General features: G+C 37.9%; 1 protein-coding gene across 1 annotated transcript in view; it reads left to right on the forward strand.

Annotated features, from left to right (window-relative positions):
• LOC127630567 (potassium voltage-gated channel subfamily C member 1-like) overlaps positions 1 to 25425 on the forward strand; it is a 41952-nt gene that overhangs the window by 10979 nt on the left and 5548 nt on the right. Inside the window, exons 2-4 of the mRNA XM_052108195.1 lie at positions 21081 to 22017; positions 22794 to 22835; positions 22961 to 23158. Of these exons, the coding sequence (XP_051964155.1) occupies positions 21081 to 22017; positions 22794 to 22835; positions 22961 to 23158 (1177 nt within the window). The remainder of the gene's footprint in view (positions 1 to 21080; positions 22018 to 22793; positions 22836 to 22960; positions 23159 to 25425) is intronic.

Genomic DNA, 25425 nt, shown 5'->3' on the forward strand with positions numbered 1-25425 from the left:
CACCTCCACAGTCATCCACGGCTTCTGGTTGGAGCGTGTGGTGATGATCTTGGAGAAAGTGACTTCATCAGTGCACTTGTTGATGTAGCTGATCACTGATGCTGTGTATTCTTTCAAGTTGGTAGAGTCGCCGTATGTTGCAGCATCCCTGAACATGTGCCAGTCATTATACTCAAAAAAGTCCTGAAGAGCAGAGATGGCTCCTGCTGGCCAGGTTTTCACCTGCTTCTGAAGCGGTTTTGTGCGCCTGACGAGCAGTCTGTCTGCTGGAATTAGCAAAACAGAGATGTGGTCTGAGTAGCCGGGGTGAGGGCGGGGCTCCGTCTGGTACACGCATGGGATGTTTGTGTAAACAAGATCAAGTGTGTTCGCCCCTCTCATTGCAAAGTCCACATACTGATTGAATTTAGGGAGCACTGTCTTGAGATTCGCATGGTTGAAATCTCCAGCGACAATAAATAGTCCATCAGGGTGAGCATTCGGCAATTCGCTAATAGCCCCATATAGTTCACCGAGGGCTTCTTTTGCATTAGCGCTGGAGGGAATGAAAACTCTGGTTATTATGACAGTGGTGAATTCCTGTGGTAAATAAAAAGGTCTGTATCTAACAGTCACAAGCTCCATCAGTGATGAGCAGTAGCTAGAGACAAGCATAGAGTTCTTGCACCATTCCGTGTTGATGTAAACACACAAGCCATGTAGCATTTTTCTTTGATAAGCGGTTGCTGATGCGAAGATGGCGTTCATCTACAGATGCTGACTTAGACTGGGCTGAGGTATTTCAGATTGTAGTCCCTTGTAAGTACAGACAACATGTCTTGTTTTTAGCTCATAACCATGTGTTTGGGACATTTAGGCATTACAAAAACGTATAATCTCATTCTTCATCCCTTCTTCTAGTCTGGCTTATGGAAAGACGTGTCTCAGTATTGTCATATGTGTCATATTTGCCAGTATGCCAAACCAGAAAATTCCCCCTGTTCCACTCTCGTTTGAGCATGTAATTGTATTTTTTTTTATTTATTTTTTATTTTTTTAAATTTTTTTATTGCAAGTTAACAAAACATTGTAGTTTATACAAGATAAGAAATCAGTGAATTATATACACATACAAAAGAAAGAAAGACATACATGGAGCACACACAAAGTAAACAAAACAAAAACCAGCAAAAAAAAACAAAACAAAACAAAAACAAAAAACACAACAAAAAAAAAAGAGCTAAATATAAATAGATTGATCTAGTGATGTATGCAGGTACATTGGTAAGTTTAAGCAATGGGATATTTTAGAGATTTAGATTAGCAATATTGAGATATTCATAGTAATTGTAATAGAATTGTAGTAGAAGTAGAGGCAGTATTCATACTAATAATAATAATTATAACAAAGATAAAAATAGTAGCGATAGTAACGGTAGCAGTGGCAACAAACAGCATTCATGATAATAATAGGAGTAGTAGGAGTAGTGGTAGCACTGTATTTATTATAATAATAATAGTAATTATAATAATACATATAGATCAGTAAATAAAATTATTGTGAATATACACTATTCTCTAGGCCTGGGAGCCATTCTACCGCTGCCGGTGAGCACAACCAACAGACCTCCCCGACATAGACCCCCCACCATCAGCGACACCCAACCCCAACAGTTACGCCTCTATGTTTCGCTGAGTCTTCCTCCGCAGAGTAAGATGGGGCACCATAACAGGCACCTCCAGACCAAGCTCACCTAGTCTGGTTGTGACCTGACAGGAGCATGTAATTGTAGATTGTGTGGGACATTTGCCTAAGTCAAAAGCAGGAAACCAATTTTTGCTCACAATTATGTGTTGCCCACAGTGTGTGGCAACACGCTTCCCAGAAGCAGTTCCATTAAGGAAGGTGAACGCTCCTGTCATTGTTAAAGCACTGAAAAAGTTGTTTTCTACTTTTGGATATCTGAACGTCATACAGACAGATCGAGGTAGTAACTTCATGTCCAAACTTTTTAAACAGGTTCTGCAGCCCTTAGCTATATCCCACTGCGTTTCCTCTGCTTATCATCCTGAAAGTCAGGGAGCATTGGAAAGGTTTAACCAAACCTTAAAATCAATGCTTTGTAAGTATTGCTTTGAGACAAGTAAAGAATGGGATGAGGGTTTTCCATTAATGTTATTGAGTCCCTTGGATTCAGTCCTGCTGAACTGTTTTTTGGACCCTCTGTTCGAGGACCATTAAAAATTCTTGACAAATGATGGAGATTGCTGCCACTGAATGGTTGAATCTACAGGGCCATTGTTCCATCCATGGTGGTTGTAAGTAGTTTCTCGTAATACTCCACAACAGTGTGCTAAGTTGTTAAACTCTGAAATGTTGAAAGATTTGTTACCTTGTTTAAATCATTTAACTGTTGAACAAGAACAGGACATTACTGACTTGATTCATGGTTTTCCTTCTCTAAAACACAGTTCTTAAACCATTTAGACAGAATGCATACCGCAACAACCTTGTGTAGAGAAAATAATGCAAGAAGATGTTTGGTATTTGTTTAATAATGGTCTTGTGAAACACAGGATAGCTCCTGGAGTACTCAATGTTTTCATGTTCCAAAGCTGGAAGGAACATTCAGATTCTGTACTGATTATAGGAAAGTGAATGCAGTCACTGTCCCAGATTGTTACCCATTACCTCAAATGGAGGTCTGCATAGATAATGTTGGTACAGCTCGATTTATCCATAAACTTGACTTGCTAAAAGTTTACTAGCATGTTCCGTTAACTCCAGAAGCATCAGATGTTTCTGCTTTTGTAATTCCTGACAGGTTTGCACAGAATACTGTCATGGATTTTGGGCTTCGTAATGCACCTGACACCTTTCAACAGTTGATAAATGTAGTGCTGGCTGATGTACCTAACTGTAGTGCGTATTTAGATGACATGGTGGTGTATTCATCAGATTGGTCTGAACATCTGCTTATAATTGTTTTTACACAACTCAAGAATGCCTCACTTATGCTCAACCTAATAAAATGTGATTTCGGGTAGGCTACAATTATCTATCTGGGTAAGCATGTGGGCCAGGGACAAGTAAAACCTTTGGAGGCTAAGTGTCAGCTATTGATGAGTTCCCAGTCCCTACCACAAGATGGGAATTACGTCATTTTTTAGGGATGGCTTGATACTACAGAAACTTTTGTAATAATTTTTCCACTGGGGTCCATTACCTGACCAGTTTGCTTAGTCTTTCGAAACCGTTTGTGTGGTCTGCTTCTTGTCAACATGCTTTTGAGAGTATCAAATCTTTGTTGTGTAGTTCTTCTGTACTTAGTGCTCCCATTTTGAACTTGCCTTTTAAGTTGGAAGTGGACGCTAGTGCAGTTGGTGCAGGGACTGTCTTTTTTCAGGAAGGTGAAGATGGGGTTGACCGTCCTATCTGCTACTTTTCCCGAAAGTGTAACAAACACCAGTTAAACTATTTGAAAATAGAGAAAGAAAATGGTACTCTCTCTCCAACATCTTGAAGTTTACCTTGGGTCTAGTAATTTTCCCATTACTGTTTACACTGACCACAATCCGTAAACCTTTTTGACTCAGATGTGTAATCATAACCAACAGTTAATGTGGTGGTCTCTTATTGTACAAAACTATGACTTAGAGATCAAACATAAGAAGGGCTCTGAGAATGTAATTGCAGATGCTCTTTCACGGAGCTGGATGGACTAATGTCCATTTCTTGTTCCTGTTCCTGTAGCTGATGGCATGCTGCATGAGTGTTTGTAGCTTGCTAACTTGCTTAGCATTGCTTGTTCTTGCACATTTTATCCTTTGCCATTTTACCATGTGCTTTGGGTTTTTACACTTTTCTACTGTTTCATCTGTGTATATTATACCGCACACACCCTTTTCTCTCTTTTTTATCTTTTTTAAGCTTGTCTACCTCTCAGGTCTTGACTGCATGCATTTGTTTTCTCCAATGTGTTATACATGGATTATTGCATCAATCTCAAACAACTGCATATTAGGAACCACATCGACCTCAAACCCTCACTGCTCAAGAACAACCATAACAACAACAATAAAAAATTGTGGTAAGTCATGACATATGCTAATGTTATTTCTTCCTGCATTACATGCCACATGTTTACTCTAGCTTCTTCTGTCAGCAGTGAGGGATTCACATGTGTAAATGTAAGGAAATAGTCAGGCTGACGGAGAAGGTTAATGAGCTAGAGACATGCATCTGAACACTAGTGGAGGTCAGTAAGAAAGAGAAGCCCACAGATACTGTTTCGGATGCGGGTAAAACAGCAAACGACACACACACTTTGGTTCTGGCACTAGAGCCCCCGCAGCAGGGCGATTGGGTGACGTCTCAGCAGCATTCTCACTCAGCAAAGTGACACCATTCTTCCGTTTCTCCCAGAATCATGTTGAAAGAGCCCTAATAATTAGTGATTATATTTTAAGGAACTGGAAATAGAGACTCCAGCCAACATTGTTAAATGCATTTCGGGGGCTTGGATGTCTGATATCAGATCAAATTTACAAGTGATGGCTAATACTTAATGTAGATTTTCTAAAATTGTGATTCATGTTGGCACTAATGATGTCTGGCTTCGCCAGTCAGAGATCACTAGAGATAATGTTAAAGAGTTGTGTGAACTTGCAAAAATGATTTCAGACACTATAATTTGCTCGGGCCCCCTCCCTACTCATCATGGTGACGAGGTTTAAAGTAGATTAGTGTCACTGAACGGCTGGCTGTCTGAGTGGTGTCTGGAGAAAAGTTTAGGATTAATAGACAATTGGAAGAGTTTTTGGGATAGACCTGACCTGCTAAAGAGATATGGACTTCATCCCTCCAGAGAAGGTGCCACTCTCCTCTCTAGTAATTTGGCTCATAGTCTTAATAATGATAGTATTTGACTAACTGGGACCCAGGTCAGGAAGCAGGGAAACTGGTTAATCCAAACATCTGTTAGCTGTCTTGAGACATCACATAGGTCACATAGACTATAACACATAGATACTGTATCACGTAGATATCATATTGAGACTGTGTCTGTTCCTCGAACTACCAAACACAAAACTCTCACTAAATAATTTAGAAAAAATCTGATTACGTCAAACTTGATTAAAAGCCTTCATCAGCCAACAGGACAATGCATATATGTACATTTCTGCAGTTAATCCAGGATGGACTTCAAAGACATTGGTCATTAATCTTAAAGTATAAAAGCATGACTTGCACTGCACACAAATAAATAATTGTCATGTCTAGATTTGTTTTTGTTCATGTTTTGTTTTCATGTTTTTTATTTTGAAATTCTAGTTCCTGTTTCATGTCATGTGGTTCCCTTGTCATGTGATTTCATGTTTCCCTCCATGTTCATGTGTCTTGTTTTCATTGGTTTATTGTCTTATCAGTTCTAGTTTGTCATTGGTTTAAGGTTATTAGTCTTGTTATCTTGTTTATAGTTCTGTCTGTGTATTGGTTTTGTTATTTTTTACCCAATGTCTGTGTATTTAAGCCCTCATGTTTGCCTTTGTCTCTTGTCATGTATTGTTAATGTAACCTTGTTTATGTTCATGTTAATCATTCATGTTTAGTTTAATTCATGTCTGTAGTTAGGGTTTTAGATTTCATGTATGTAAATAAACTGCACTTGAGTTCTTCTTCTTCACATCTTTGTCATTGCCAGTGCCAGCACAGCATTACACTAATATTGGCATTATATTCATGTTGTTTAGCCAGAGGGGAGCTGGCCCCCACAGTGAGCCTGGTTTCTCCCAAGGTTATTAATATTGCATTTTGATAGAACTCATTGAGATTTTTTTTAATGACATTTGTCAAGATAAGGAACTGTGTGGAAATAATTTATTTAATTGGTACACAAAACACAGAACAATCATCCATTGGACGATGGATGTAGAGAGTCAACACCAAGACTAGATAGACAAAGGGAATTAGAAGCGTTTTACAGTTGCTTTGCAATGTGTGTGTACAATAAAAGAGATTAGACTTTCATTGTGATTTCTCATTTAAATACACAATGGAAAGTTAATGCTTTGGCAAAGCCTGCTACTTAATAGTAACTATGTAAACTTTCTGTTTGATATAATAAATCAAGTCATGAGGGTATGCATATGAAAAGCTAAACAGAAGTCTAAAGCACACATCCATGACTGTTCATCTCTTTCTAATAAAACGCATACAAAATTTACACCTGGGTACTGGGCCAGGTATGTATTGTGAAATTGTAAGTCTCCAGTCTGAACCTTTAATGAGAGCAGTTACGGTTCCTAAATAACAGACCCATGTCCTTTCCATAGTTCTGTGGAACAGAGTTTGAACAGGCTGCCCCAATCTGTTTAGAAGAGGCATAAACAAATTAGGCCAAACTATGGATATAGTGCACTGGCTCAACTCACAGACCTACAGTACACTGCGATGACTCCCATGACTTTAAATATCATACATTTTTATTTAATTTTCAAGAGAAAAGTCAAAATGTTTAAGGCAACATGAAACGGCATTCACGACCCATTTTGCTTCTAAATGTGATGGAGTTGCTATCTGTAATTTATTGAAATTTGAATACTAGTCACATAAGGTTGTTAGAGGGGAGGGATGGAAAAAAGAAGGTTGGGTGATGTCAGAGAAATAGGAAAGTCCTTTTAGAGGCAGTGCGGGTTATTATGTTTCAATGAAAGTTCTACAGTAACCATAGTTTAACCATGGTATTTGTTGTAAAACCACAGTTACCACAAAATGAAACATGGTTATTACAGTCATGGTTACTACAATATTACTATAGTAAAACTATGGTTACCAGTGACTGGCTGTGTAGGAATTTTCCAGGGAGGCAAATATATTAATCAGTATTGAAAGATCAAACCAATGAAAGATTGCAGTGGGTCTAAATATTATGTTTTATAATATGTTGTTTTGTTTTGTTTTTGCTGGTAATACCCGTACACAGATGAAGTCCCTCTCCCTGATATCTTAAAATAACTACTGTTGTGTTGTAATATTTCCGATCACCAACTCAACACTTGTCAATACAACAAACTAATGGAACAAATAACACAGCACCAGTTACAGTGTAGGCAATACAATACAACATTTTTTAAATGAATGGAGGGCCCCATTCCATGTACAGTTACATCTACTTACCTAATACAGTACGTGCAGATGAACTCACTCTTCTTTTGTTCGCTAAACTCTGACATACCTTTTTGCCAGTGTTTTCAGAAAACCGCCGTCTTCTCACCATGGAGAGAAAGCTTGCGTGCTCAATGTTGCCAGATTGTGTAACTAAAGTGTCACCTTGACAGAACGTATACAAACTGTACAAGTGTCAAGATTTGGTTAGAGGATTTCACCTATAGAAATCTGGCAACCTCACACAGGTCGAAATCAAATTTTGACCGGTAAATCGCAGTTATTTAAAGTCTGTTATTTATCAAATGTAGAGAATTAAATATTTGACGTGCATGATTAGCTCTAAGTAATACATTACACAATTAATTTGAAAGGGGATAGTAAGAGGGGATGGTGGTTTTACTAAGGGGATGCTTTTTGGTATTTCTTGCAAAAAGGGAGACGGCATCCCCTCTCATACCCCTCAACTCGACCCCTGCCTGTATGGCTTACTATCTTCTATGGAACACAAAAGGAGAAATTTGGAAGAATGTTTATGTTCTTCCACAGGCGCGTTGTTAGACATGGGCATCCGGGGCTTCAGCCCCGGATGTTTTTTTTATAGCCCCGGATCTCAAAAAATTGAATTTATTGATAATTATTATTATTTTTTAATAATTTTGTATTTATTTTAAAAAATGTACCGGGTCTTTTAATCTATCCTTCGGAATCATGTATTAAAGACGATTAAAATGTGTTCAAGCAGATCAAAGTTACTATGGTTACAGAATGCTTGTATTTAGAGTGCGCACTCAGAGGAGAGAGCCTGAAAGAGTCATCGGTTAACTTACAGCTTTAGTTTAGGGCTTGACTGTCATTGTTGTTTGTGGCTTCTGGTGGTAGCTATTATGGACATTAGACACTTTTAAAAAGTAAAATAAGGAGTCATGAACGATACGAGGGAGGCAAGAAGAGTTATCTACTGGCGCGTTCCTCATCATTAAGCTCAGGTCGGTGAAGGCTCTTAAGCAAACCCTGGTCTAACTTACTAGCCCTGTAAGTTACTCACTGTGGTATTAATGCAGAACATGTACTGTATATATAAAGTACGTGGGACCTTACTATTTCGCCTATAGCTATTCCATTTTGTGAGCCATAATCCGTTTCTCGTGAGGAATGTAGATGAAGTAGCCTATACATCTCATTTGGCGATTGAAACACGATGTGTAAATTAACGTTATTCAGGGATGTAGTGGAGGCTAAACGCACATAAACGCCGTTTACACACCTCCCAAAATTCGGAAATAGCGTTTACCCACCTCCAAAGTGGGTTTATCCACCTCTAAATTGCGTTTATCCACCTCTAAATAGATAGTTCCTAAGCCATTTTAAATTAAGCTTATGTCGTTTTAGTTTCATATTGTTCATTAATAGTTTCATAGGTTGTTTAAACCTAAGACGAAGTCTTTCATAATGCACTCCATGCGCGTGCATCGATATTGACTACTACCAGCTATATACAACGTTCTGTCTTGTTGACCAATCAGCAGGAAGCAGCAGACTGCATCAAGATTCATCCGTCACTCAGTAGCCCAAACGTCTGGCAATTTTTTAAGCGCCGTCAAGACGGCAGTCCTCCACCTCCTGAGGCCAGCAAATGGCCTCGGCTACAATCCCAAAGTGAGTGAGCTCGGAAAACAGTACTAAACTTCATGTTTTTGAGGTTAATTTGGTTAGATTAATAGATAATTAGATTCATGTCACTGACTCAACAAGTCACCTCTACCTTTTCCCATTATCCAATGTTACAAGTAAAATTCAGGATACATTATTAATTATTTAATATTCATGTATTATTTATTTGTGTTTCTGTGAATACAAATAAACAGTTTCTGTGAATCTACAAATAAAGCATTCTATCTTTTTACCTATCATTTAAAATGCTAAAAAAATGCACCTGAATGCAGGAAATGAAGTGTTTAATGGCCAACATTTCCTGGGGGATGTCCCCCAGACCCCCCATTTATATTATTATTGCTTATTATTATGTGCCTATGAGTAGAAGAAGTAGTTACCAAAAGCAAGCGGGCGGGGGGGGGGGGTTGACTGGGCTAAGCCCCCAATGTATCAAGATCCTAGCAATGCCCCAGTTCTTCCATACAGTGAAAGTGAATATTCACTATATTCAAAGTCATCTGAAGCCATGAAATAGCTTTGTATGAGGAACAGCTCAAATTTTAAAGGGACAGTTCACTCAAAAATGAAAATTCTCTCATTATTTACTCACCCTCATGATATCCCAGGTGTGTATGACTTTATTTATTCACCAGAACACATTTAAAGAAAAATAGAAAAATATCTTAGCTCACTAGGTCCTTAAAATGTAAGGCATGTGCATTACAGCCAGAAGAGTAGTGCTGTTTACTAGTGATAAGGAGGAATGCTGTACAGTCAGTTGGTTGGTTTTGGTTTAGATATATATTGATCTGTTTCATTACTCACAATGTACATTTGTGAGCTCATCCTGGATGTCTCAACTGAGTGAAGAACATCAGATTACTTCTGTATCCATGGCAACACAAATACATCACATGAGAGACCGCTTGGACTCCACACTCATGTGAAGCGTTGGATTATAATTTTTTCTCGCCAAAAGGAATTGTGTCGCATTAGGAGACATTTATTTTTACCGATGGAGTCGTATCAATGATGTTTATGCTGACTGTCTGTGATGTTTGGAGCTTCAAAAGAGAAAACTCCATTCACTTGCATTTTAAGGACCTACTGAGCTAAGATATTTTTCTATTTTTCTTCAAATGTGTTTTGGTGAAGTCATATTCACCTGGGATATAATGAGGGTGAGTAAATAATGAGAGAATTTTCATTTTTGGGTGAACTATCCTTTTAAATATGTCCCTTTGCAGATAGCAAATCTTTGTCCTTTTTGACAGATTTTTTATTTTTTTTTTGCATAAACTATTCCTACAATACTTTTGTTCTAGCCTTGCAACAAACTAACAGTTAAAATGCTATCTAAATAGCTCTATATAAATTTGTGGCAGTTTCACCAAAAATTTCCACAAGGATTTAACAGAACACTATATCTTTTCACTTTATTGCCCAGTCTTGGGCAAAGTTAAAGGGATGTTGCAAGTTTAAGTCCAATCAACATCATTTGTGACATAATGTTGTGATTTTGAGTATCATAATTTGCATGTATAATGTTTAAATAATAACATCCTTCATCCTGTGGATATACTTTTGAAATGGTGTGCATTTTAATGTTAATGTACTGACCCTATTTACTTCCATTGTAAGTGCCTTACTGTAACCACGATTTTTACATTTGTATTTTTTTCAATAATCAAGGTTTAATTACGTTTTCTGGTAATCCACATTGTGCTCAAAGGTTCAAAGGCTGTCAATTAATTTATTTTAAATTGAACCCAGAATATTCCTCAACTCCTAAACATGACGATAATCTATTGTCTGTGTGGTTAAGGAATTAGCATTAGCTCACTTTCTGTGATGTGCACTGTAAAAATTATTTTTGAAGGTAACCTAAAAAATTTTCATGTGATAACATCAGAATTAACTGGTAGTTACATCAATCATTTTATTTGATATGACTGAATAGCTCCTTAAGCTAACAACAGTTCAGTTTGACATTTTCCAGTGGATGGAAATGTCAGAAAAATTAGATTTTTTCCCCCCCATATATTGTGTCTCTCTGCTATACATTACATGTGTTGCGTGACGGTTAGAAAAGGCATGAATGTTCCATGGAAACCTATTTTTGAAACAATAGGGTTTGTTCATACAGGTGGACTGGAATGCAACAGCTGCACTATGGGTAAACATCTTTGTGAGGAATGACTAAATGCTAAATGAGCTAGAGGCTGTTGCAGTCAACAGCTGGTATAAGAGACAGTATAAGCATCTCTCTTTCGTACTTACCCACTGTTCACATCCTTTTCTTTCTGACACACATAGGCCTATATATGCAATTCATATATATACTGTATATATATATATATATATATATATATATATATATATATATATATATATATATATATATATATATATATGAATATGGGTTGGGTTTAGGGGATAGAATCTGTAGTTTGTACAGTATAAAAATCATTATGTCTATGGAGAGTCCTCATAATGATAACTGCACCAACATGTGTGTGTGTGTGTGTGTGTGTGTGTGTGTGTGTCAGAGAGTGAGTGAGTGAGAGAGATAGAGAGAGAATGGGTTCCTTTGTAAAATATATATGCCTGTAGGCATTAGAATTCATGTAAACTTTCAACTTATTTTATGTGGTATAAGAGCAAGGCAATTATAGTAAGAAAAGAAAATCAAGTGTTACGCTGTCAGATCTATTTAGATGAGTCACTCAAAAAAGTGAGTACATCCTACATAACAATCAGTGTTTATTTTGGTAATTATTACTATGCTAAGAGCCATCTGGCCTCCATTTTTATTAATTTTAGCACAGTGTAGCTGCACAAAACAAACAAGAACCTGCCTATTCTTTCTACGGTTACTGCTCAAACACAAGCTATTAGGTTGTAGAGTAATTATAGTTGCTTTTTATGACTAATTTGTATTGACAAAATTATATTATTCTACATAAAGAATACAAAATCTAAATGTCAAAACAATGCTGAACAGCTGGACTGGAATCATATGAACAGCCTTTGTTTTTAATTAACTCTTGCCACTGTCACAGATAAATAAATGTTCATAATGACCCTCACCCATCTGTCCAAGAATTTACAACTGCATTTATGGTAGGTTTTTTGGTAATGTTGTAACAATGTCACTCTATGAGGTGCAAGAGCAGCTTGACTCAATTATATCCCCAAGCTAATCTAACTTGCCCTTTTGGTCATACAGAAAAATGGGAGACATTTTATAATAAAGTTAATAATTAATATTTACATAAAACTAAATTAAAATCTCCTAATAATCTCACAATAACAGTAATTATGTGTTATTATGAGATTTCTTTGTAAATCGCAGGCGTATTAAAGAAAAATATGCGGATGTGCCTTTAAGCACTAAGCACCGATTGAGCACTATACTCACTCTGAAATGCAGAGCCCTTGAAGTGGGAACTCTGAAAGAAACATGACATTTCTGAATTAATGTACACTTCGCTAGCAGTCTTGTGGAAGGGCCCTCCAAGAAAAGGTGCATTTTCTCACTTTCATTTTGAGTGAGCTTTCGAGTGGCATCCCCTCCCGCAGCAGTGTCCTTCAAGGAAGCAAAAAATGCAGTTTTGAATTTGCCATCGAAGTGCCGTTACTTCAGACAATTAATAGGTCAGATAAAAAGTCTAATCCATGTATTGTGTTGTAAGTTCACCTAAAGAATAATACTCGATTGCTACAGCATTTCTGACATCGTGCACCTGATTTATTAATTATAATGGGATTATAAATGGTTGCATCTCTTTTAGTGATATACATTAAATTCGTGTTTTATAGAATATTGCCATAAATTGAAGCAGCTGTCATGTTCATTCAAAGCCAGTTTGGTTTTGTTGAAACTATAAGGCATTAGACTAATCACTTTCAGAAAAAATTTGGCTTCCACAGTACCGCCACTCCCTATACACATTTTACACAGTCTGCGTAGGGCACCAACTCCCTAGGGGGGCACTAGAAACTCCACCGGCTGCCCTTCCTTGCATGTTTCACGTTATTCAAGGATCCTGTAGCATTCGTGGAACATAGTCGATCGCCTCGTGCTCGCACTTTCTCATCGTGCCTTTGCACCATGCAACCAGGGTAATGCCAAGATTCTGAATGATTGATCATGTTAATATTTAATGATAATTTCAAAGTACTCCAAGTTACTTTAAAAAATACCATGGCACTACTATGACACATGTCAAAAACATTGGGTTATTACAGACCATGTTTGGAAATAAACAAATAAACAAGTGTAATATCATGGTGCTTTTTGTGAGAAATATAAAAGTATATAGGCTATTATTTGTGATAAAGGAAAAATGGGAAACATTATGTATGTATGTGTAAATATATATATATATATATATATATATATATATATATATATATATATACACACACACACACACACACACACACAAGAAAACTGTTAAATACTAAAGTATTTTAAAATTACCACTTATAAAAAAACAACAACAACAACAAAAAGTCAGGTCATGTTGTGTTGTTAGACATCCAGTTAGCCTGTATTCCCACTTGATTTCAAACTAACTCATCTCTTTCTACACCCTCAAAATAATTATTATACATTTCTTTCAATCAGAGTCTCTCCATCAGAGCTTTTTCAATAAAATATAAGTGCTCTTATTTACATTTATTTTTGCATATTATTGTTTTAATAAAATCCTACAAAAACATTTAATTAACAGAAGAAAAACATTCCCTGAAGTAAAATTATATTAAAAAGATATAACAGAAAAGGAAAGGACAGAAAAATTAAAGTTCAGAGGTGTGAAGTTTTTTTTTTGTTTTAGATATCATTACAAAACAAAATTCGAAATTGAAATTCTGGCCCTTGGATTATTCAAAACAAATATAAATTTTGGCTTCAATATCATGGAAGGAAAATATTCATAATTCAATAGGCATTTTCTGTAATATAGGCCTAATATTGTTCCTGGATATTAAATCATAGAAGCATTTAAGTAATGTTATGGTCAACATCAATTAATAATGAGTGCTGTTAAACTTAAAATAATTTGGTACAGGCTTGTTATTGAAAGAAAGAGAACCTGAGGCTTTCAACACAAACTGAAATTAGCATTCTGGTTTACGGACATATTCCACTTAAAGTACATCAGATTTTGTTCTGTATATTTGTGTACATCATACTTTTAAAAGAACTTCAGTGTAAAGCATGAAAGTTTGACTCGCAGTGTGTATGTAACTGACAGTAATGATACAATTGTGACGAGGCAGGCAAAGAATGAGGATCTAAGTTCAGCTTTATTAGAATAAACAAGAAAACTCAGTGTAAAGAAAAACACAGGAAACCTAGCACAGAGCATAACAAAACATGCAAGAACTGACAAAATATCTGGGGAAAACAAGGGCTTAAAAAAGGGAACGAGGAACACCTGGGGAAACAATCAGGGAATGAGAAATAATCAGGGGAAAACCAATCATAAAATGAAACTACAAGGAACTACAAAAACCTAACAGGAAAAAGGAACTAAACAAGAACTTCAACATAAAAGCACAAAAAAAAAAAAGACAACAGGGAATGTGACAACAGTTATATTTGTGTACTGAATTGCAATTGGTAATCTTTCTAACATACATTTGCATAGTGAATGGCGATTGGTCTTGTCTTTCTTGCATATATTGAACTGTTTATAGTCGCTTTCACACTGTAGAGTAGTTATGAGTTGATTCTTGTGAGTAGCCGGCAGAAAACAAGATGCATTTTGATTGGTATGACAACAGCAAATTGTCTCTCACTTTTTATCTATGCAGAATCAATGCATAAAACCTAAGCTTAACTGAATTGTATTTTATTGTGCTTATAAACCTTCAGGAAATGCAAAACTGGTCAACATATTACCATATTAAATACATTCTTGTCCAGAATAAAAACAAAATGGTTACTGTATTGAATCAGAGTACTTCACTGTAAAAGGCTGTGACCACGTTGCCATTGATTGAAGTTGATTTAAGGACTTAATACAGTACCTTAATCAAGGGAGGAATGAAGTAGAGGCTGCAGTTATAGATCCAAGCTATTTCAAAATCAAATCAAATCCCTTTATTGTCACTCAACCATATACACAAGTGCAACAGTGGGGAAAAGATTTGGGTGCAGTTCCAAGTAACATAGCAGTATGACAATTACATGACATATCTGAATTACACATAACACAGTTTACACATCTTGTTGCACAACACAATATACAATATACACCTAATAATATACAGTATACAGTATACATTTAATAAGAAGACTGTATACAATAAAAATACACTGCCCTCCCTCCCCCCATGTAATCAGTGAAAATAAATATGAAGTGTTGTTTTGACATTCAGCTGTCGGTTGATAGTCAGTTGCCAATGTGTTATTAAGAGAAGGATGTCCAGTGATGTGGACACCGAGGAATTTGAAGCTGCTGACTCTCTCAACCGGTGCTCCATTGATGGTGATCAATAGATAACCATATAAGGACTAATAGACAGTTTTTCATTTTATGACCCTGCTCAATTGAAACCTGGATTGTATCTGCCTGCACATGACATTTCATCTGTAATTACTGGTTTCAGATTTCATGATGCATCACAATGCATCGTAATTGTTAGGTAGAGAATCTTAATCGAATCGTTGTCAGAGCGAAACGTCGCACTCCTACTTTATGTAATTTTTGGACCATACATTTTTTGGCACTCATTCACATTGTATGGACCTACAGAGCTGAAATATTCTTCTAAAAATCTTAATTTGTAATCTGCTTTCATACACTTTCATAAAATTCATACACATCTTTGGTGGAGTTAATGATGATAATTTTTGTTTTTGGATTACTATCTCTTTAAGGAGGACATTTTGAGTTCTAAAACTTACAGTGTGTCTTTATAGTACAATTACCTTTTTATATGTTAATAGTTTTACAAGTTTTTTTAAAAGTCTTATACGTAAAAAAAAAAAAAAAATATAATTTTGTTCTCAATTTACACAGGTGTGTTTTGAAGGAATTGTTGTCTTTGCATAGCCCTACTGTTACATGGGAACAGTCTATGGGTAGATATCCTATTGAGTATATCATTTAGATTGTTTTGATCCTGAACACAATGGTAATGGGACGGGAAGTACTACATATTGGATCTGAGCTGGGTCCATCCTTGTCACAAGACAACTGTCGCTCTTCACACAAACACACCTGCCCACCACGACATTAACCTGCCAGTGCACTGTACATGATGGATAAAGGTTGAAAAATGATTTAATATTTAAACAGCCATTGAGGGAGAATGTATAGGGTCAATATGTTCAGCTCATCAACAGAGGAAGAATGTTTTTTAAAAGCAAAGACAGACTATCTGTTTTATGTGAGGTCTAATCAATGACATGATTTATTGTGACCTGAAAGACCACATTAAGTCAATTTAGTTCCTTTTAGTCCTATTAGCTTTTATGCCATCGGTATTCTACTACTAAACATTGACTACATTAACCTTTATCAGATGTACACATTTAAAAAGCATAGTCTTTCCTTAGCAGAAATGGTGGTGGAAAATATGGATGATTCATCTTGCACTACACAGATATCTATCAATTCAAACACTCTCATGATTGTCACCTCCCCTAATACCACCTCCAATCGACTAATTAAAGAATTAGCTTTCTATTTATCTCGCCCCAACTTCCTATTTTAATAGTAAATATGGCAAGCAGAAAAAAATATATTTTTGTTAAGCAATTTCATGGAGCCTTTGCAAGCTTGATTTAGCCTGTAGTAATAGATCAGTGGATTGCTAGAAGTTCTAGAGCAAGTCACACATGTTCAAGTCACAAGCAAGTCTCAAGTGCAGTGTAGACAAATCAAGCAAGTCAAGTCAAGTCAGTGACTCGCCTCAAGCAAGTCAAGTCAAGTTCTGATAAGTTTCAAGTCGAGTCAAGCCACAGTATTAAAATAAATAGAGGTTTATTTTTTAAATAAATATTTATTTTTGCTCTGAAAAGATGAACTTATATACATATCTTTAATTTTTTATATGAATTGTATAATAGTAATGTGTTATAATATGTGTATATATATATATATATATATATATATATATATATATATATATATATATATATATATAGTAAATTACGTTAATGAACATGCACAGTATCTTTTATCGTGGGCACTTAAATATATTGTGAATATTTGTAGATACCTTATTATCTGAATTGTTTAGATTTTTAGAATTAACCAGTATATGTATGTATAAGTATAAATGTATAACACTGCATGTATTCTGTGTAAAAATGCAGTCAGATTTTCACATTGATCAAACAAAAATGGCAGATGGGCTGAATGAAAATGATAATGGTAATAGTCATTTCAAACTTGTCGTGCTACAAAACATCATTTAAAAAATTGCAACCCTCAAACATTTTAATAGTAATTTTACATATGAATCTGTCGGGATAATGAAATGATAACAAAATGATTTACTTACCTTTCCTTGTGATTTTTTAAATGGCTGATGAATTTCGAGGTTGTGGCAGTTGTATCAGATATTTTTGTGTTGCATATTTTGCATCTGGCAAATATTTTTTTATTCACATGGTCTGAAACTTTATATCAAAAGGAGATTAGGGACTCAACAATCATCTGTCATTTTGCCGCATTGTGAGTGCAATGTTTACTACGCAGATGCAGATCGGTGGTGCTGGCGGGTTTACATTTTGCATATGATTTAATTGATGTTGCAAACTTTTATAAACACATTTCATTACTGTTTATTTTAAGTTATTGAAAATAATAATAATAAAAAACATTCAAGTCATTGTCGAGTCATGCAATTCAAGTCAATTTAAGTCTCGAGTCACTGGTTCTCAAGTCAAAGTCAGGTCATGTCATTTTCTTAATTTATTCAAGCAAGTCACAAGTCTTTAATTTGCGACTCGAGTCAGACTTGAGTCAAGTCTTGTACCTCAAGTCCCCCTCTTTTTTGGACAATATTTGCAATTAAATAAAATTTTATTTGTATAACACTTTTTACAATACAAATTTCTCTGATTCCAAAGCAGTTTTATAGTTGATTGTAATTGCTAAATATATTTGAATATAAATGCTTTACAATCAAACTGCATGTTCTGTAATTATTTTAGACAGTATGACTGTCACATGCAAGGTAATGAAAGAGGGCTAATTACAATTTTAGTAAATTGCAACACATATTTTAGAAATGTGGGGGGACTTAAATTAAATTACATTTACATAATAGAAACAAAGGGCCCAGGATTGAGATATTGTATGCTTTGTGAAGCATATCATCTTTCTGACTGTCAACATAAAATGCAAGAAAAACTTGCTTTGCAAATATTAATTAAAAATAATATTATAACTTGTTACGGGATTGCTTTTATAATAACACAGTTTAAAGAGTTCCCCTTCTGTCACTCACTCGATGTTGTGTCGATGTAGTGACACAAGGAGTCGCTCTTGAGAGCCCCGAAACACCTCAGTCTTTGAGAAAAGGCCAATGGGAATTGGCGAGTGGAATTTGAATGCCACTCCCCCAGACATACGAGTATAAAAGGAATGCCCACTCTCATTCAGATTTTTTCTTCGGAGTCAAGCGGTTGTGTGTCAGCGAGCTGAATCCCACTGCTGTTCCATTCACCTCTGAAAGAAGTTGGATATACGGTGCATTCCAGCGGCTTTCTCTCCATCTGCATGATTAGTGCAGATTACGCCCCTGGGTGATTCGACAGCTCTACAAAAAGAGTATATATTTCTGAAAAGAGTATATTTTCCTCTATTAGAGCAACACATTGACGTGAACATCTTTTTAAAGATGCCTTTCCGTCTTTGTGATTCCATCTGTGATTCCTTGATGCGGTCGTTATCTCTCCACCTCCGATAGCCATGGGCGCTGCCTCACGTGTCTTGGCCACGATCACATTGAGACAGCGTTCATGGATCGTTTGTGTTCTCATTACGAGGACATGACCATGCCAATGTTGCACGTCTTTCCTTCTTCCAAGGGAAAGACACTTCAGCCGACCCCCACGCTGCGCCTTCTACCCATGGGTTCGAGGGTGGCCTGGCTAGCGCTGTAGGTGATTTGGGGAGTTCAATGGGTGAGGTTTTACCTGGTAAATCCCCGCGGACCTCCTGTTCCCCAGCACGCTCGATTGCCCCCTTTGAGTTCCGAGATGAGACCAGCTCACCATATGGCCAGCTTAACGTCTCTTTCAGGGCTCGCGAGCAGGATGAGTTCTCGATCGCTGGATCGGAGAGCGCACTGGCGATGTCGGATGGGGAGGGCTCGACTGGGCTGCCACCGTCAGGTCTGCCTGCCCAGTCTGAGTCTGACGCAGAGCTGACCTCTATGCTTGCCCGGGCCGTCGCGAGTATCGGGTTGGAATGGAACACTCCATCCTCCCCTGAGCCTTCACCTCTAGATTCCTGGGTTCAGGGCGCCGCTCATGTCCATGCTCCCCTGGTCCCTGTCTTCCCTGAAGTGCACGACAAACTGACGAAGTCGTGGAGAGCACATTTTGCCAACCGAAACAGACTTCCAGGTTTGTCCGCTCTCACTCCCCTCGACGGTCGCGGTGCACCTATACCCACAAAACGGCGCCACCTGGTGGGATCGTCCGGCGCTCCCCTCCAGGGCCTGTAGGACTATGTTGTCTCTGGCGACCAAAGCCTACAGTGCTGCTGGCCAGGCTGCCCCCACCCTGCATGCCATAGCCCTCCTGCAATTACACCAGGCCTAGGCACTGAAAGAGCTGCATGTGGGTAGTCCTGATCCCAATGTGCTATAGGAGCTGCACTCGGCGACCGCCCTCGCCCTCTGGGCAACAAAGGTTATGGTGTGAGCACTCGGGCAGGCGATGTCCACCTTGGTGGTCCAGGACCACCACCTCTGGCTGAATCTGGTTGAGATGAGGAATGCCAACAAAGTTCGCTTTCTCAACGCGCCCATCTCCCAGATCGGCCAATATGGCGACACCATTGAGCTTTCCAACCCATTGTGGTGGCTGGCCAGGATGCGGTCGTTATCTCTCCACCTCCGACAGCCATGGGCGCTGCCTCACGTGTCTTGGCCACGATCACATTGAGATAGCGTCCATGGATTGCTTTTCCCCTTCCCTGAGGCGAAAATGTGCACTTTTACTTCCAGTCGAGTTCACAAAGTCGTGGACCCTTGATGTCCTACCTCTGTGGCTCGCGAATTCGGTGGAGTTCACAGCCAGACCCACTATGGGTACTAATATGCCCTGTACTGGGATAGGTGTTCCAAAGGTGCAGATTACTCCGGTAACCCCCTGTGATGTGTTTTCCATGGTGCGGTCTCCCTGATGGCAGACCCCCATCTCCCTTGGGCAGAGCTCTCTCTGCCCCCAGTCACTGTGTTTGTAGAGCTCCTCCCCTTCGTGGTAGGACCCACCACCACGCCTCTTCCATTTGTGGCTGGTGAGCCCATGTGTCGTATTGCCACATGTTGACCTCCCGTTTTGGGCAGGATGTGGTATCCGCGGGGTCTTTTCCCCCTGAAAGAATAGGAAAGGAAAAGAATACCTTCCCCGATGTGTATAATAGCGTTAGATGGCCCCAGCCGAATCTAATACTGGCGCGGCCTGCTCCCATGCTTGTTACGTTGCTCCCCCCACTCAGGGATGTGGGGAACTACATGACGTCTTTTGGGGTGTTGGGGGAGGTTACTTGCAGTCTGATGCACTTGCACGCAGCAGCTTACTTGCACCTGCATCGGCAGTTCATGTAACACGGTTCAGCTGTTGTGGCATTTTTCAATAGGGACTGCTAGTGTCACTACAGCAACACAACATCGAGTGAGTGACAGAAGGGGAACATCTTGGTTACTGTCGTAACCTCCGTTCCCTGATAGAGGGAATGAGACGTTGTGTCCCTCATGCCACAATGCTGTTCTAGCTGCTGAAATGACCGGGACCTTGTCTCGGCTACTCTGCACAAAACCTGAATGAGAGTGGGCATTCCTTCTCCTTTTATACCCAATTGTCAGTGGGAGTGGTATGCAAATTCCACTCGCCAATTCCCATTGGCCTTTTCTCAAAGATTGAGGTGTATCAGGGCTCTCAAGAGCGACCCCTAGTGTCACTACATCGACACAACGCCTCGTTCCCTCCATCAGGGAACGGAGGTTACGACAGTAACTAAGATTAAATGTTTAGTGTCTGGTCTCATCTTCTTACTTTTACATTTGTCTCTTTCAGATAATTGCCTTTGTCTCCCTCTTTTTCATCTTGGTGTCCATCACTAACTTTTGCCTGGAGACCCATGAGGCCTTTAATGAGATTCATTATCGTAATGAATCAGTTTTGGATGGAAACTCCACTGTGATCATAAGCAACCCGGAGGTGGAGACCAAACCAGTCCTCACATTAGTGGAGGGAATCTGCGTGGTGTGGTTTACCTTTGAGTTTCTAGTCCGCATCATATGTTGCCCAGACAAGCATCTATTTGTCAAGAACACGCTAAACATCATTGACTTTGTTGCAATTCTGCCCTTCTATATAGAGATGAGTTTAAGTGGCCTCACGTCTAAAGCTGCCAAGGACGTCCTGGGCTTTCTGCGTGTTGTCCGTTTTGTGCGCATTCTACGGATCTTTAAGCTAACCCGACATTTTGTGGGTCTCAGGGTTCTTGGCCACACCTTGCGGGCAAGCATCAATGAGTTTTGCCTTCTCATTATCTTTCTTGCCCTCGGGGTTCTCATCTTTGCCACTATGATCTACTACGCCGAACGTATCAGCGCAGATCCTAACGACCCTAGTGGCAGCAGACACACACATTTCAAGAACATTCCCATCAGCTTCTGGTGGGCAGTGGTCACAATGACAACACTGGGTTATGGTGACATGTACCCTAAGACATGGCTAGGCATGATGGTTGGTGCTTTATGTGCGTTAGCAGGCGTGCTCACCATTGCCATGCCAGTTCCCGTTATTGTTAACAATTTTGGGATGTACTACTCGCTGGCTATGGCCAAGCAGAAGCTGCCCAAGAAGAAAAATAAGCACAATCCAAACCCAGACATGGTGATGGACTCAGCCTCATTTGTAAAGTCTGAAAGCAACTCGCCAAGGAACAGCACACAAAGTGATACACGCCCTCTTGCTGCCGAAGAAAACACCGGAAGAAACCGCTCCGGTAAGACATCAGAATTTGCAGTAACAATTTAAAATAAAGGTTGTATTTGTTAACATTAGTTAACATGAACAATAATTTTACCTCACATATTACTCTAGGTTAATGTTATTTATGTTATGTTTAATTTTTACATATAATAATATTTTAACAATAATAGTTGTTTACATTAACTTTAGTTGATGCATTGTAAACTAACAATGAATAATTGTAAATGTATAAACTCATATTAACCCAGATTAATACATGTTGTAAAAAGATACTGTTCATTGTGCATCAAAGCTAAAGTGTCACTTTTTCAGTGTTAAAATACTTATACCTGTCCCAGCTTAATATGCAGAGACAACTGTACGTAAGCCATTCAATTTTCTAAAAAAATAAAACTGTCTCTATATGTGGCTCTATAAAAATTCCTGTGTTTGCTTTAAGCAACCCGTATGCAACAGCATTAACTCAACCAATGCCGTGAGTTGGTAGGACTGTCTGTTTCTTAATCAACAGCAGACAGGGGCGTATTCTGAAAGGTTTTTGAAAAGATAAATGTGTTTTGTTTTTTGTTTTTGTTTTTGTTTTTGTTTTTGTTTTTTGCACTTCAGTTTTGTGGTAATAATGGATTTCCTTTAAGAAAGTGTTTTCTGACACTATTGTTTGCCAGTAATGGGATGAAGGAAATTATGGGACTAGACAAAGCTGTACCAACCTAAATGTTTTCACTGCAAGTAGTGTAATAATTAAAGGTGAAGTGTTTAATTTAAAAATATCTTTTTTTTTTTTTTTAGATACTTCTACTATCCCAGCTTTATGTGCAGAGTCAACTATAAGTAAGCCATTTATAGCTTGATTCCCCTAAAAAGGGTAAACATTGTGGCAATTGGGGCAGGGCTATTTTGTAGCATTGTCATGTCCACTGACACCCATGTCTTTGTCTTTTTCAACTTATTGTCAGATTCAAAGCAGAATGGCGATGCTAATGTCATCCTTTTAGAAGAGGAGGCCTGCAGTCTGACTCAGCCGCTTTCTCAGAACGAGAGGTGGACATTGCGTTGCTCACTCAAAAGAAATAAGACCAACTTGACAGAAGCAACTTGCTTTCTGTTGACTTCAGGGGACTTTTCTTGCAGACCAGAATCCACCATCCACACAGGTAAATATGAACTGATGGCTATAGAAGTTGTCATGTCCTTTTAGGCAACACTTATAAATGTAAAAGATTTGGCTAAAGGCAGAAGCTATTTGAACTAATTGCAAATAGCGATAGATGCTATTTACACTAGGTGTAAGTAACAACCAAAAGCATATTCTTTGCACTAAGTGCTAAAAGTTTTAGATGCTATTTGCTCCTCTAATTAAATTCTAACATACAGTATATGGGCATCACCGCAGTGTGTTTATTGTGTTTATTTATAGTCCCACAGACACCCTACTCCAACCCCTACCCCTAAACCTAACCTTTCCTTACAAAAATTAACCATGTTTTTTCTAGATACCTTTGTATCACCATTGTATTTTGTAGTAAAATCATAGTAACCACAAAATTAAACATGGTTACTATATTACCACTATATTATTGTAGTAAAACCATAGTTAATTGCATTAAAACTATTGAGTTCTGCCACAAAACATGGTTACTTGAATATTGCCATAGTAAAACCATGGTTAATTTTACCTGGATCAAACATTACTCTAAACTCCCCGACCTTCACAGTGACTGACTCACTGTGAGGAATATTTATTTATAATATTTACATTATACATTTTCCCTGCGATGGACTGGCGACCTGTCCAGGGTGTCCCCCGCCTTTCGCCCAATGTTAGCTGGGATAGGCTCCAGCCCCCCGCGACCCTGTACACAGGATAAGCGGTTGACGATGGATGGATGGATGGATATTATACATTTTATTATTATAAAAAGTATTAAAGGAAGTTTTAACAGTGGAGACCAGAAACAGGATGGGGAAAACAGTGGCAAAAGGGGCAAATAAACCTGGGTTGTCTGTGTGGGTAAAGCACTTCGACAGTGTCTTTACACACAGCACACCATTAAAGAAACACTTGGAGGTGCAGTTTGTCTTCAATTTCAGTGTTTCCACCAAAACTATTTAGTGCAAATAGCCATAGAGATATAATAGGTTGGGTGAGAAATCAGATCAATATTTAAGTAAATTTTACTATAATTCTCCACCCTGCTCAGTCAATCTCCACTTTAACTTTCACTTTCTTCTTTTTTTTGTTTTTGGTTATTCACATTTTTTCATGCATATCATCATCTACTGGGCAGGGTGAAGAATTTCTAGCAAAAATTTACTTAAATATTGATCCCTCTCTCACCCACACCTATCATATCACTTCTGAAGACATAAATGTAACCACTGGAGTCTTATGGATTACTTTTATGCTGCATTTATGTGCTTTTTGGAGCATCCAAGTTTTGGCATCCATTCACTTGTATTGTATGGACCTACAGAGCTGAAATATTCTTCTAAAAATCTTCATTTGTGTTCTGCAGAAGAAAGTCATACACATCTGGGATGGCATGAGGGTGAGTAAATGATAAGACAGTTTTAATTTTTGAATTAACTATTTCTTTAAGTAGCATTGTATTCCTTTTAAGATACAATGTTCAACATTGATTTATTTCTTGTATCTTTTAAGCCCAGCAATAGTTGTGTTCTCATTCTAATGCATGATGTACAATTTTCTGAAGTTTGTGACTGGTGGAATGTTCTGCCTGAAATAATGCTCTACAAAGGTTGACACTTTTCTATCAGGCATTAGAAAAAACATGATAAAGGCTAAGCATAATTATAAATTATTTTATCATCTCTAGTTTCCTGGCAATTTATTGTACAAATTAACACAATCTCTACACCAGGGGTCGGTATTATTAAAAAAAACTAACAATATTATTAAAAAATATCACTGTTTTATTCTATTACATAAATTATTTTTAAGCTACTCAAGTTATTCAGCCAAAAGCAGTGAGCGATTTTCTCGTTTCCTTCTGGTTTGATTTGCCTTTACATGACAGTCTATTAGACAGTGCTCAATTCGGTTACATGTACACTTCAAGTCCAACATTTTGATGCAAATACGATTAATGTCAATCAAACAGCACGCAGATACAGACTTCAGGAAATAAAAAGTCAATATTTTATATTTTATCTAAATCAACCAACCAGTGGTTGTCTTGTTATCATGATTGATGTAATGAACACCCCTGGTCTAGATGTAGAACATAGGCTAAGTGTAGAAAATTACTCAGAATATTGAGGACATCTCTCTCTCTCTCTCTCTCTCTCTCTCTCTCTCTCTCTCTCTCTCTATATATATATATATAAACTCTCTTTGTCCTTTTCAGATAAACATTAAGATTTTTTTACTGCCCAGCCCTATTGATAACATTGCTTTAAT

The sequence above is a fragment of the Xyrauchen texanus genome, chromosome 37, assembly GCF_025860055.1.
Source record: "Xyrauchen texanus isolate HMW12.3.18 chromosome 37, RBS_HiC_50CHRs, whole genome shotgun sequence".
NCBI lineage: Eukaryota > Metazoa > Chordata > Actinopteri > Cypriniformes > Catostomidae > Xyrauchen > Xyrauchen texanus.